The sequence below is a fragment of the Ceratotherium simum genome, chromosome 27, assembly GCF_057802395.1.
Source record: "Ceratotherium simum simum isolate JZ-2026a chromosome 27, ASM5780239v1, whole genome shotgun sequence".
NCBI classification, from domain to species: domain Eukaryota; kingdom Metazoa; phylum Chordata; class Mammalia; order Perissodactyla; family Rhinocerotidae; genus Ceratotherium; species Ceratotherium simum.
The window spans coordinates 6,420,434-6,433,226 of record NC_141926.1 but is presented as its reverse complement, the minus strand read 5'-3'; the positions used below and the strand labels follow the sequence as shown (position 1 = coordinate 6,433,226).

The window sequence follows — 12,793 nt, the reverse complement described above, 5'->3', positions numbered from 1 at the left end:
GCCAGAATAGTTATTGGCAATTTATCTGAAAAACTGGGCAGGCTCTCTTGTGAGACTGGGTTTCAAAAGAGATTTCTGGGGCTTGTTTCTGCACAGAAATTCTATCTGAATATATGCTTCTGTTTTCCTATGCTCCATAAAGTACAAAATTGGGCTCAGGATCTTAAAGCTTTCTCCCAACCTTAGAGTATGTGTCACCTGCACCTGCTATGCATCATAGCAATGAGCAGTTTCACTGGATGACAATGAAATCGAATGAGTACCTATGATGATAAAAAAGAAAATTAAAATATGTATTCAACAGAGAGATTGAGCAGTTATTGACTGGTTCATTGAGGATAGGTAAAATGGGAAGGAAGACTATTTTTTGTTTGTTTGTTTGTGAGGAGGACTAGCCCTGAGCTAACATCCAATGCCAATCCTCCCCTTTTTTCTTGAGGAAGACTGGCCCTGGGCTAACATCCGTGCCCATCTTCCTCTGCTTTACATGGGACGCTGCCATAGCATGGCTTAACAAGCGGTGCATCGGTGAGCCCCCGGAATCCAAACCTGTGAACCCCGGGCCGCCGCAGCAGAGCGCGCGCACTTAACTGCTGCGCCACAGGGAAGCCCTGGAAGACTATTTTTAAAGAAATAGATTCTAAAAAATAACATGTAGTTCTCCCAATCCCTAAAGGGATGAAATTCTAATAAATAGATGCAAATTGCAGCATGAAAAATTAAAGTCTATTTAGAACAATATTCCGTCAGAACTGGGTTTGAAATACTGAAGTATTTCCAAGGAAGTTTCAAGGATATACTTCCCAACAGATTTTATAAAGCCAGAATTGGTCTGCATATGTCGGGGATGCTTAGATGTCGCTCTATCTCAAGGAAACTTTTCTATTCTTTTTTTCCCAGCCATGTGATTGTATGAGACCATGTTGACAGCTTGAGTACAATTTTATTGAATACAAGAGCACTAATACATGCCCGCCACACAGAAGTACTCAACAAAGCTCTGATCAACAGGTAATTAAATGCATGTGTCAATGGAATGCGACTGCGCATTCTTAAGCCAACTGTTGGCATCTCCATAATTCCTAACTATGCCATTACAGAGCAAAGAGGTCCACCATTAGGTCATTTAGATAGAACTACGGAAGAATGATTTCCACATCAGTGATTTAAAAGCACAGGCATTTTATCTAACTTCTTCTGGGATAAAAATCATCCCAAAGTGTATAACACACTTTCCTACCTTATTAAGCAGAAGCTTCATTATACAACTTAACCTCTGTTGGATGACTCACAGCCATAATCCATAAAATTTAATTCGACACAACATTTGCTGAACATCCACTATTTCAGCATAATACTAGATTTTCTGAAGGCATAACAGCAACCAGCTGTGGTTCCTGCACTCAGGAAACTGACTCTAGGGGCTCAGCTATGTCCCTGTCTCACAATAATGCATGATATTATGGTTGCACCAAACGGAGGTTGAAAATCAGTGCTGGGGATCCTTGAAGTGAGATGGAGCCACCTTCCCAAAGAAGGCAGTAGGCTCTCAGGGTGAAGAGTCCAGACCCCAGGCTCAGATACCTGTGGGTTGCAGACTCTGTGTTTTCCTTGCTAAGCTGCATGGTCCTGGCCAGATTGCACAGTCTCCATTTCAATACCAGTGCAATGAAGATAATAATAACAACCCCTTCTGCATAAGGTAACCATCAGAATTAACTGATAAAAAACAGCATTTTAAAAAATATGAGTCATGGAAGCAATTTTGTGAGTCATGACAATCATTTAAAAAATAAAATAGAGGAGAAAAAAATCCAATAGAACAGAAAATATCAGAATGCATTACGTGTAGTAAGTGTAAGTTTCATTCTGGAAGCTTTTGTTGTGTGTATGTATTGGACTGTGATTATAAAATGTATTTCCTAATGTGAGTCACGAAGAAACAAGTTCAGAAACGGTAGCAAGAAAGCACATAGCGACCAGAATATAGACAGTGCTCAAAAATGGTAGAATAAATAATATAGCATTTAAGTTGAGCCTTAACAATAAACATTTTTACATAAGAGGATGAGAGGAAAAGGCAAGGAGGACCCAATACACACACACACACTCATGCACACACACACACACTCATGCACACACACACACATCTATACACACACACACACCGAGACATGGCATGGCTGAGATATTGGGTGGGGGCAGGTTAGTAGAATATGAGACTGGGCAGGTGTTGGAGCTCGATTGTGGAAATCTGTACAGATCATCTTGAGGATTTTGAATTTTTTTTTAGGTAAAAAGGGAGAAGTCAAGAAATTTGCACAAAGGAGTGACATGATCAGACACAAGATTTGAAAGAATACTTATGACAGTGATGTGGACTGGGAGTTCAGGCTGGCAGTGGAAATGCTTCTGACCGAGTTTTGGTTCCCCCATCCCCTTGAACCAAGGCAATGGCAGCGGGCATGAAAGGAAGGGAGAGGATTAAAAAGACTTTGCAGAGAGAGAATCCTCACGACCCGATGTCATTTTGCAGATGCTATTTCGTCTGATCATAATGCCCTTTCACCAGGTAAAATTCTCCTCCTGCAAGCCAAGGCTTTATATAGGTCCCACAAAATTATCTCTGACCTTACTGTTTGAGTAACAACCCTGTCGCCTGTGTTCCTATGTCATCCTGTGCTCTATATTCCACTGTTGTGACCTTCCCCACATCACACAGAACATGATGATCTCTGGTATTATCTGCCCTCCCTACACTAGGAACTCTTCAAAGAAAGACACTACTCTTTGTCACTGCAGTCCCACCGGAGTCATTAGAGCTGTTCTCCAAACAGTCTGGTTTTCCGTCTTCTGGGTACGTGTTAACGTTGTACTTCCTAGTTCCCTTGTAGTTGGGTGAGGCCATGTGACAAGTTCTGGCCAAAGACTTGTGCTGGAGCATTTAATGTCTATTGCAGACCCTCCAAAGATTTCTTTCCCTCTGTCATAAAACCCACATGGGTCCTTCTTGGAGTGAAGATAACTTAGAGCAGAGCTATCGCAACTCACAATGGACATGAATGTGAAAGAAAAACAAAACTGTCGGTGTACATGTTAGGCTTGTTTGTTATGCCACATAACTCAGCTTCTCTTGACTGATAAGCCTCAGAACCTGGCTCAGTGCTTGGCCCAGAGTAGTGCTCTACATAGATTTGCTGTGTAGATGAAGAAATGATTTGCTAGCCAATCAGATAATGAGTGGAGAAGGAGAAGAGGCATCAAACGTAGCTCTAAGGCTTTTGGTCAGAGGAAAAAGGATATTGTTAGATTGTGAACTTAGCTGAGAAATGGGAAGAGCAGTGGGGCAAGAATGAATTTGGTCTGGACTTGCCGGATGTGAAGGACTGGTGGGGTCTCCGTGAAGGCGTGGATGGTAGGAAGCTAGAAATATAGGACGGATTGGTTCTCTAAGATTGTCAGGGTTAGGGATAAAAATTTTGAACTCCTTAACTTAAGGTGCTAGTTAAATTATGAGAATAGATTCAATGAGCCATGGAGATAGTAAAGAATATGTAAAGAGAATAAAGGAGGAGTATTGAAAAATGCCTACATTTGAGGGTGGGGTGTTAAGGGAGAGGGAGCAACAAAAGAGAAAGAATAAAAGGATAACGGAAGCTAAGAAAGAATTTAAAAACAAATAGCTATTCCATGGAATGCCATGCTAAAACTGAATAAAATAGGAAGAGTACTAGGAAGAGGTAATGGAATTTTACAACCAGGAGGTCCATGGTGACCTCTGAGCGAGGAATGACAAAAATTGTGATGAATATCCTTATCAATATAGACGGTCGAGTTAGATACTACTTGCCTGATTCCATCATGGCACCATTTTTTGACTTAAGATTCCTGAACATTTCTGGTTCTCTGAAGCCACTCTCTCTTGTTCTCAGTCCCACTACGGTTTTATTAAATGCAATTGTGTGGGAGGCTTGGGAGGCAAACGCACACCTGCTACCTTGGACTGAAAGTTATCTGGACCTGGTGAAAGCTACGCTCCTTTTTGCTCAGACTTGCTTAATTCCAAGTTGTGGGCTACATCGTGGAGAGTTCGTTGCCAAAAGTCTTCTTTCGGTTAAGAAGTATACTAGTATATTCTCATTTGCTCATTCAGCAACATCCATTGAGCACCTACTATAATAATGGATAACATTATCCTCTGAAACTGGAATAACTGATGTGGATCACAGCTCATTGATTTTTTTTTTATTTTTCATTAACGACAAGTTTGTGCTGTCTAATTTCACTTTTTAAGCTCTATGTAAATCAGCTTAGCATTGTAAAGTAGATAATTTCTAGATCCTGGTGTTTATTGAATATACAAAATTTTTAACAGACTGCTTTTTTTTTTTTTTTTTAAAGATTTTATTTATTCACTTTTTTCCCCCCAAAGCCCCAGCAGATAGTTGTATGTCATAGGCTCACATCCCTCCAGCCGCTGCACGCGGGACTCAGCCTCGCACCGGACGGAGAAGCGGCGCCCCGGGGCGCGCCCGGGATCCGAACCCGGGCCGCCAGCATCAGAGCGCGCACACTTAACCGCCAAGCCACGGAGCCGGCCCTTAACAGACTGCTTTTATGTGGGGAGGAGCATTAGAGAGGAAAATCCAGCTTAGCTGCTTTCCACCTGGAACCTTACAAGGTTAGCTCACGTCTTTGGATTTCCACGGCTTATCATAGTGTGTGAATTGATCATTCTAATATTATACATTAAAATTAATAGCCACAGTCCAAAAATTATGTGGATGAGGTCCTGAAGCAAATGAACTTTGAGGTTTTGCTACTCGAATCTCTGACTGGGGAGGTCAATGACTGCATTTGCTGGTCCCTCGTGGTGAGGTTCACGTTTACCCAGCCCCACTTTTAGACAACCAGTCTTTTGATGAGTTTACAGTTTCTTGTCTGGCCACACAGTAAGTTTCAAATTCTAATAACTTTTACTATGCTGAATTGAGAGAACACATGAAACAAACGCCTATTATTAGACGATATATTTTACGTCTTAGAGAAGAGAACTTGGGTCATTTAACAAGGTCCTTTCACAAGGAAGGAGATGAATTAGGGATCTTGAGAGAAGATTGACATCAGCAAGGAGGTTAGCTGAGGGACTTTTATAAAGAAGATTAAATTACAGGGCATGGTGTGTCCTGATTTATCCTCCCATGTTCTACATTCAACTAGGAAATCATTTCAAAGAAAAAAATGTCAGATAGATGAGCAAGGAAAATATACAGAACTAAGACTGCCCTCTGGTGTTTATTCTGACACACAAGCAGAAATGTAAAACCCTCAAAATTTGATAACATCATTTTCTGCCTTTATTATAGAAACTAAAGATGGGGGGAAAAATCCCCCTTTCTAGTAATTTATATTTTCTTACTGATTCCATCTGAAAAAACAGAATAATAGGTGGGATTTTCAGGAATCACCTCCAAAGAGAAATGTATTAGCTCTCTCTCTCTCTGATCTTTACTTGTTACAATATTATTTTATTTTAAAAATAGGTCTCGTACGGGAAATCTCCTCACCTCTTGCTCAGGTTTGCTGTCAACCTAAAACTGCTCTAAAAAGTGAAGCCTATTAAAAAAACAGGCCTCCTGGTCTTAAATGAGGTTTGAAATAGATCAATATCAATGTGGCTCCAGAGATGGAATGAAACTGATTCTGGTTCACTTCACTTTATTGAGGACAGCTCTGGGGTTCTTCCAAAACTTAATGAATCGTGCTGCCCAGAAGACTACAGGCACCTTGTGACAATCATCTTTCTAGATCTATAGTGTTTTCTAATATGGTCAAAAGGCAGCACAGTGACACTCTGTTAGTGATTGTAAGACACCAACTAGGTGAGAAACTCAGTTGTTATTTCCCACCTTTTCCGGTTGGCCTGATCTCATTACTGTCATTTTTGGAAGGATCTTGCTGAGAAGGTACTGGGCGGTCAAATCCCACTGTTCAGTGCACAGAAAGACAGTGGAAATCCCTGAGCAAATCATTTCTATCCATCCTACAGGCTGTTTGATCACGTTTTCAGGAGAGTAACTCTTCCTTTTTTTATTGTATATAATTTGTAGGTTGAGAGGATGGATGCTAATATAGTCCATAGCATTCACAAACAGGAGCTTTCTCACCCAAGTGTTCGTTACTTAGGACTAATTTCAAATAAGCTGGGTTGGGGTTTTTAGATTAGAGATAAAGACTCGATTGGGAAGACAGAATGAGCGTGAGCTGCCGGTGTTCTCTGTACTCTGCTAGTCTCTCTCTGGCTTGTTGGAGTTAAAATAGCAAATGTGAGTCCTTTAGCAAATAGATCAATGGATGATGCAGTGAATAACAATAAAGAAGCACTTCATATTCTAGTGGCATATGGGTACTCTTTACTTCAGCAATAATCTTGTCTCTCTGGTGAACATGGTGCTACATTAGGGCTAATGAGAGAATCAGAAGCTACACAGTGTCCAGTGGCTTGCCTCTCTGAGTAGAGGAATGGAATTTCCTAGCACTTCATCTCAGCATCTACGTTGCTTTGCATCTCTGGGCTTTGATGACAGGATTCACCAGGTGAGAATAACAGCATATTTGAAACCAAATAAGGAACCCATAAAAAAGTCCTGGAACCCAAATGTGACCATTTTACATTTAAATCTACTTCAACTCCAGAGGTGCTGCTGCTGATATATAAACAGCAGAACAAACAACTTGATGTTTTTCAGCAGAGAGATGGACCGATCTCTGCAAGCTGCATACGTGCTCTCCCTCGTCTCCGTACCGTTAATCATGCTTGCTGTCTGGGGAGCTACAGGGTCTTGGGGTCCCCTACAGACTCTAAACTTGGGAAATTGTATCACTTGAATTAAAAGATTAACTAAAAAATTAGTTCAGGAATAGTATTCAGCCCTAAAAAAGAAGGACATTCTGACACATGCTGCAATATGGATGAACCTTGAGGACATTATTCTGAGTGAAGTAAGCCAGTCACAAAAGGCAAAACACTGTATGATTCCACTTATAGAAGATATCTAGAGTAGTTAAATTCATAGAGACAGAAAGTAGAATGGTGGCTGCCAGGGGCTAGGGGAGCGAGATGGGGAGTTAGTGTTTCACGGGGACAGAGTTTCAGTTTGGGGAAGATGAGAAGAATTCTGGAAATGGATAGTGGTGATGGTTGCACAACAATGTGAGTGTATTTCATGCCACTGAACTGTAAGTTAAAATGGTAAATTCTATGTTATGTGTATTTTACCACAATGAAAACCAAATTAATTTTGTATTCACTCCAAAATAACTTATCGAATGGCTATGCATGTCAAGTTCTATGCCAGGAACTGGGAGATATAAAGATAGCTTAGACACGGTGACTACCTCAGAAGATGTCATAACATTTCTATGAAGACATCATAAATTTTGATGAACCATGTTTGTTTTCTTTTCTCTAAAATTTCCCTTCTTGATATGCTTTTGTCTCTGGTCTTAGAAACAGATTTAACTCTATAATTATTATTCAGTAGTAATAACATTAATGATATACCACACTTTGAAACATTAGGTACTCTAACTTTTATTTCCTTCGCAATGAACTAAGATGACTGTTGTAATTGTGAGGGTCACAGATGCTCATTAAAGTCCCTCAGGTCCAGAACAGGGGTTTGCCGCTGCTCTTTCTCAGTGGGGGATGGGGCAGGGAAGGAAGATGGGGTGGAGGGGGAGCAAAGGGGGAGGGCAGGAGGGAATGCTGAGTCGAACAGCAAAATCAATAGGTGTTGTCCACTGACTATCAATTAAGGCACAATTAAAACCTCTGGGGTTTGATTTTGATAAGCCGGCTAGCAGTTTTGTGGGAACTCACCAAATAAACAATAATTCCAGACAATCGTGTCCCTTTTAATGATTCAGACATGTATTTTCAAATGAGGTGTAAATGAGGACCTTGCTTTGTATGTGGAGACAGAGGAAAAATAAAACCATTGGAAGGACACAAGTAGGTGGGAAATAAAGGAACGAAACTGGCCGAAATGCGCCTCGTGGCTCGTTTCTGGAAGGTGCTGGAAAGGCACTTGGTTATTTACCAACTTACTGTGGGATAGGGGTGGGAGCAGAACACAGTGTACTTTCGGATGATGCCGTTCAGCTTGAGAGGGGGAAGCCAGGACACGAAGACCATGGAGGCTGAGGCCGCCGCTGCCTTGACTCCCGCGGGCGGACCTGGAACTAGAAGAGCCGTGCGTTTAGTCACAAAAATGCAGCTTCCACGAAAGTGCTCAGGCCCTCTCTGCCCAACACGACCCCCTTCTCCGGCTGGGCCCAGCCACTCTCTCTGCTCAGCTCTTCAACAGTCAGTGTTATGGGCTGAATGTGCCCCCTCAAAATCCGTATGTTGAAGCCCTAACTCCCAGTACCTCAGAATGTGACCTTATTCGGATACAGGGTTTTTACAGAGTTAAAACGTGGTCATTAAGGTGGGCCCCAATCCAGTATGGCTGATGTCCTTATAAAAAAAGGGAAATTTGGACTCAGACATGTGTGTAGAGGGAAGACAATGTGAGGACATGGGGAGAAGATGGCCGTCTACAAGTCAAGGAGAGAGGCCTGGGACAGATTCTTTCCTCACTGCCCTCAGAGGGAACCAACACTGCCCACACCTTGATTTTGGACTTCTGGCCTCCAGAGCTGTGAGACAATACATTTCTATTGCTGAAGACACCGGGACTGTGGTACTCTGTTACAGCAGCCCTAGGAACTGACAGAGTCTCTCTTTGACCAATGACCTATGAGCCCCCTAGGCCCTGTCCCTGGGCATGTCCTCTAAGAGCCCAATTTTAGCAAGAATCTTGCTAATTCAGTTCAGCCAGAATCCCCTCAATATCTCATCACCCATCAACTTGATATCTGATCAAAGTTCTTATTCTCCACCATCCCACAGGGACTGTCTGATCATCCTAGCCTGCCTTCAGCAAGAATCCTGTTAGATGGATCTAGTCAGAATGCTCCTTATCCCTCATGTTTCCTCTTAGTAATTTTCCATCCAATGACTCCGCCCCTTCCCATCTACTCCTTGGCTATAAATTCCCACACTTACTAGTATTCAGAGACAAGCCCAATCTCTCTCCCCCACTGCACAACCCCATTGTGGTAGACCCTACACCTACACCTTGTGATAGTCCCCCTGAATAAAGTCTGCCTTATTGTTCTTTAATGAGTGTCATGAATGATTGTTTCTTTAACATAACTAGAACAATCAGTTCAAGTGCCTGTTTTCCTGGGAGCCTTCCCTACCCATTTCAGTCCCAGCTGGGGAATTTCGTTTCTGGGTCATTCTTGTTTCTGCTACCGTGTTTGGCTTTGAACAGGCTGGGGATGTACATCTCGCCTCCTGAGTTAGAGAGGAATGAGGGCAAACTATCTCAGTCATCAGAGACCACTCCTCCTTGCCCAAAACACTTTTTAATGTTGACTCTTTGGGGTCAGGAGAGGTACAGAAACATTTTTTATGAGTATGGATTTTTTGTCAAAGATTCATAGTTCGTATAGAAAACAAACTCCCCTCTGTAAACCATCTAAGAAGGCAGAAAATGGTGCTAACAATATTAAGCATAATTTGGGAGTGAGACTGAAAGCACATAGCCCTCCCCCATCCCTTTGTCTTCCAAGTTGAAGAAGGAGGGTGGGGTGAGGCGGGCAGGACACAGAGAGAAGAAGAAAGAACATTAATGTTGCTACAAGAGAAGCCCAAGGATCTTGCTTGTTCCTCACTGGTCTAACTGTCCACGTAGAGAGTGGTTCCCACCTTGATGTAGGTCTTGAAATTCAAGCTAATGTAAGTCCCTTGTGAGCCCCTGGAGGAATCCTTGAGTCTCTTCCTGGTCCAACAGCAACATAACTGCTCAGTAAATATCTTTGGAGTTGAGTGTGTGTCTTGTAATTGCCACCTTGACTCTTCTAGTTCAAAACGACAAAACCGACAACTCTGGTGAGAGGTAAATTGGGTTGGACACAGTCACCATTTGGAAATATAAAATCTTGGGATCAGGTTTTGGCCAGCCCTGCTGACAGGAGAGAGTCTAGAAAAGGGAATACACCCAAGTGATGAAGCCTGGATCAAGTCCTTGGGAACACTGCAACATTGTCCTGAGTATGGAGGGCATATGTGTGCAAGTTTCCTATAGGTGTGGGCAATAGCCAAGACATCCACAAATCCAAAACCTGGTTCAGAGCATCATGGGCTCCTCCTGGACACCAAGGATAGAGTGGACATTCGCTTAATATTTCCATCCCAGTGGATGCCCCAGATTAGCCAACACTATCCATTCTTTCTGTAAAGCAACCACTTGGCTGGCATCCATCATGCTGAAGACTCCCTCTGGTCAGCTTCTTTCTAGAAGCCCAACCACGTGAATGGCTGCTCAACAGGAGTCGGTCATGTATGTGTCCACCCTGTTTGTGACAATTGTACTTGTCTTGGTAATGCAATTTAATTCGTCATGTCAACCAATGAAATGTGAGTGCACAAGAAAGCTGTTTCTATGACAATTAATGGGATTTCTTTGTACAAACTTTCTTAAAGGTAAGTTAAAAAAAAAAGAAGGTTCAATTAGGTTTGGGGCAAGACTATTGAGAAGAATGGGACACATGGCAAAAATCATGACAAACAGATAAAAAAAATGCATGCAAAAAAATTGTTGGCAAGTGGCAACCTGCTTTTACTCCGTTTTCAAGAAACTTAAACGGAAATTGAAGATGATCCACGATGAATACAGTTCATGGAATAAAAAATGACGCAGAAATCTAATCTCTTAACCCAAAACTTAAAGAAATGAGCCTGACTCATTTGATTAGAGAATTATTCGAGAATCAATCTATGTACTTTAAGTTGAAATATAATGTCTCCTGGTCACTGTAGAGTTTAATGATTCCTTGTTTTAACTGATTATTTCTATTAACTTGTCTTGATCACATCGGTTCAAAGGCCTTTTTCTGCACTTACTACCGAAACTGCCACCTGGCTCCACATACACTGACTTATGATCTATCTGGTGCAGTCTTTCCATACATGGTTATTAGAAATTTGTACAACAAAATAATAACTATATAGACACTAAGGAACAAGACATTCTGGAAAAGTTTTCTGGATTGCTGAGCCAATACATTAAGAGCTAGAATTTAACATTTTAATTCTGGCTTGGATTGTACCACAATGGTTAAACATGTGGGTCCAGCAGCCCCATGCTGGCTTTGTCAACCTCTACCACTTAGTTCTCTGTCTTGAGCAAGTTCATTACCTTCTCTAACAAGCCTTAGCTTCCTCATCTATGAAGGGGAAAGAATAATTGTACCTATTTATGTTTTACTAGTAGGATTATGAGAGGTAAATCAAGCAAGGAATTTATATGGAATTCGGAGCACTAAATAAATTCCAGCTATCGTTTGTAATAACCATCATCATTTCCTTACTTTACACATCACTAAAGCATCCTAGCCTTTACCTTATGACTCAGTGTTGAATTATAAACACCAAATGTTGACAGTTGCAGAAGACAGAGACGGTGTAGGACAGTCTGTCTGGGACATGTTTTCTTAAAACATTCCTAGTCATCAGATTACATTTTGGTAATCTGCTTTTTTCTCATGAAGGTGTAGGCAAGCTTGGGCTTTTCAAGAATTCCTGGCCACTGTTGAGTGAATTTCTGACTCCAGATTTGATGGGTTGAAGTAAAGAACACAGCCCAAGAGAACATCTCTTCTACACTCTCCCAATTTGCCTGGGCCTACCTTCTGAGCTGCAGACACTTATTTTTCACATATCCACTAGCCACTGGCATCTCCACTCTAACTCACAGGCACCTTATACCTGCCATGTCCAAAACACGGCTCACCATCATCTCTCCCAAGTCTGCCTCCTCCCCCATTTCAGGAAATGCACAGCCCTCTCCTCAGCTGCAAGAACCAGAACCTAGAATTCTCTTCCCACCCCCCTCCTCCTCAGTGGATGTGTAAGTTTGGTGTGCCCTTTAGACCTCCTGGTGGACATGCCAGGTCAGTGTTTGGGCTCTCCTCCTGGCTTGATGTTGTTCTACAACATTGGATCCCTTTTTAGGTCCCCAGAAGTGGTCCACTTCTCCCACCCAAGGCCCTTGTCACATGCTGATCTAGGGCTTTGGGTTCCTTTTGTCTGAAATCATTTCCCACCTTCCACTTTTTCCTTGGCAACTCTTACTCATTTCTCAGGTTCTACTAAATATCACTTCCTTGAGAAAGTCTTCTCTGACCACTAGCCTAGGTTAGGTCAGGGCTCCCAGATTCTCCTTCAAGACTCTTCTTCATAGCACTTGTCACAATCCACTCAGGAGTGATTGGTAAATATCTCTCTCCCCCACCAGCCTATGAGCCCTGCCATGCCCATCCTGTTCTCTTCTGTATCTCCAGTGCCCAGGCCAGTATCTGGAACATACTAGATCCACAGGAGAGATTTTATAAGTGGAAAAATGATTTCATCAACTAAAGTGTGGTAGGCAGAATTCTAAGGTTGTGCCCAAGATTCTTGCCCTCTGATGTACATCCCTGTATAATTCCTTCCCCTGTCACTACGGTGGGCGAATCGCTCCCATGATCAGATTACACTATGTGGCAAAGGTGAAGGGATTTTGCACACATAATTAAGGTCCTAATAAGTCAACTTTATGTTAACCAAAAGGAGAATATCCTGGGTGGGCCTGACCTAATCAAATCAGCCCCTTAAAAGAGGGTCTAGAAGTCAGAGACA

The 12,793-nt window shown here is 42.1% G+C and overlaps 1 protein-coding gene across 4 annotated transcripts in view; it reads right to left on the bottom strand.

Annotated features, from left to right (window-relative positions):
- Positions 1-12,793, bottom strand: part of DSCAM (DS cell adhesion molecule) — a 724,602-nt gene that overhangs the window by 78,043 nt on the left and 633,766 nt on the right. For all 4 annotated transcript variants that reach the window (XM_087418066.1, XM_087418068.1, XM_087418065.1 and 1 more), the window contains one exon: positions 8,111-8,244. In XM_087418066.1, coding sequence (XP_087274192.1) covers positions 8,111-8,244 — 134 coding nt within the window. The remainder of the gene's footprint in view (positions 1-8,110; positions 8,245-12,793) is intronic.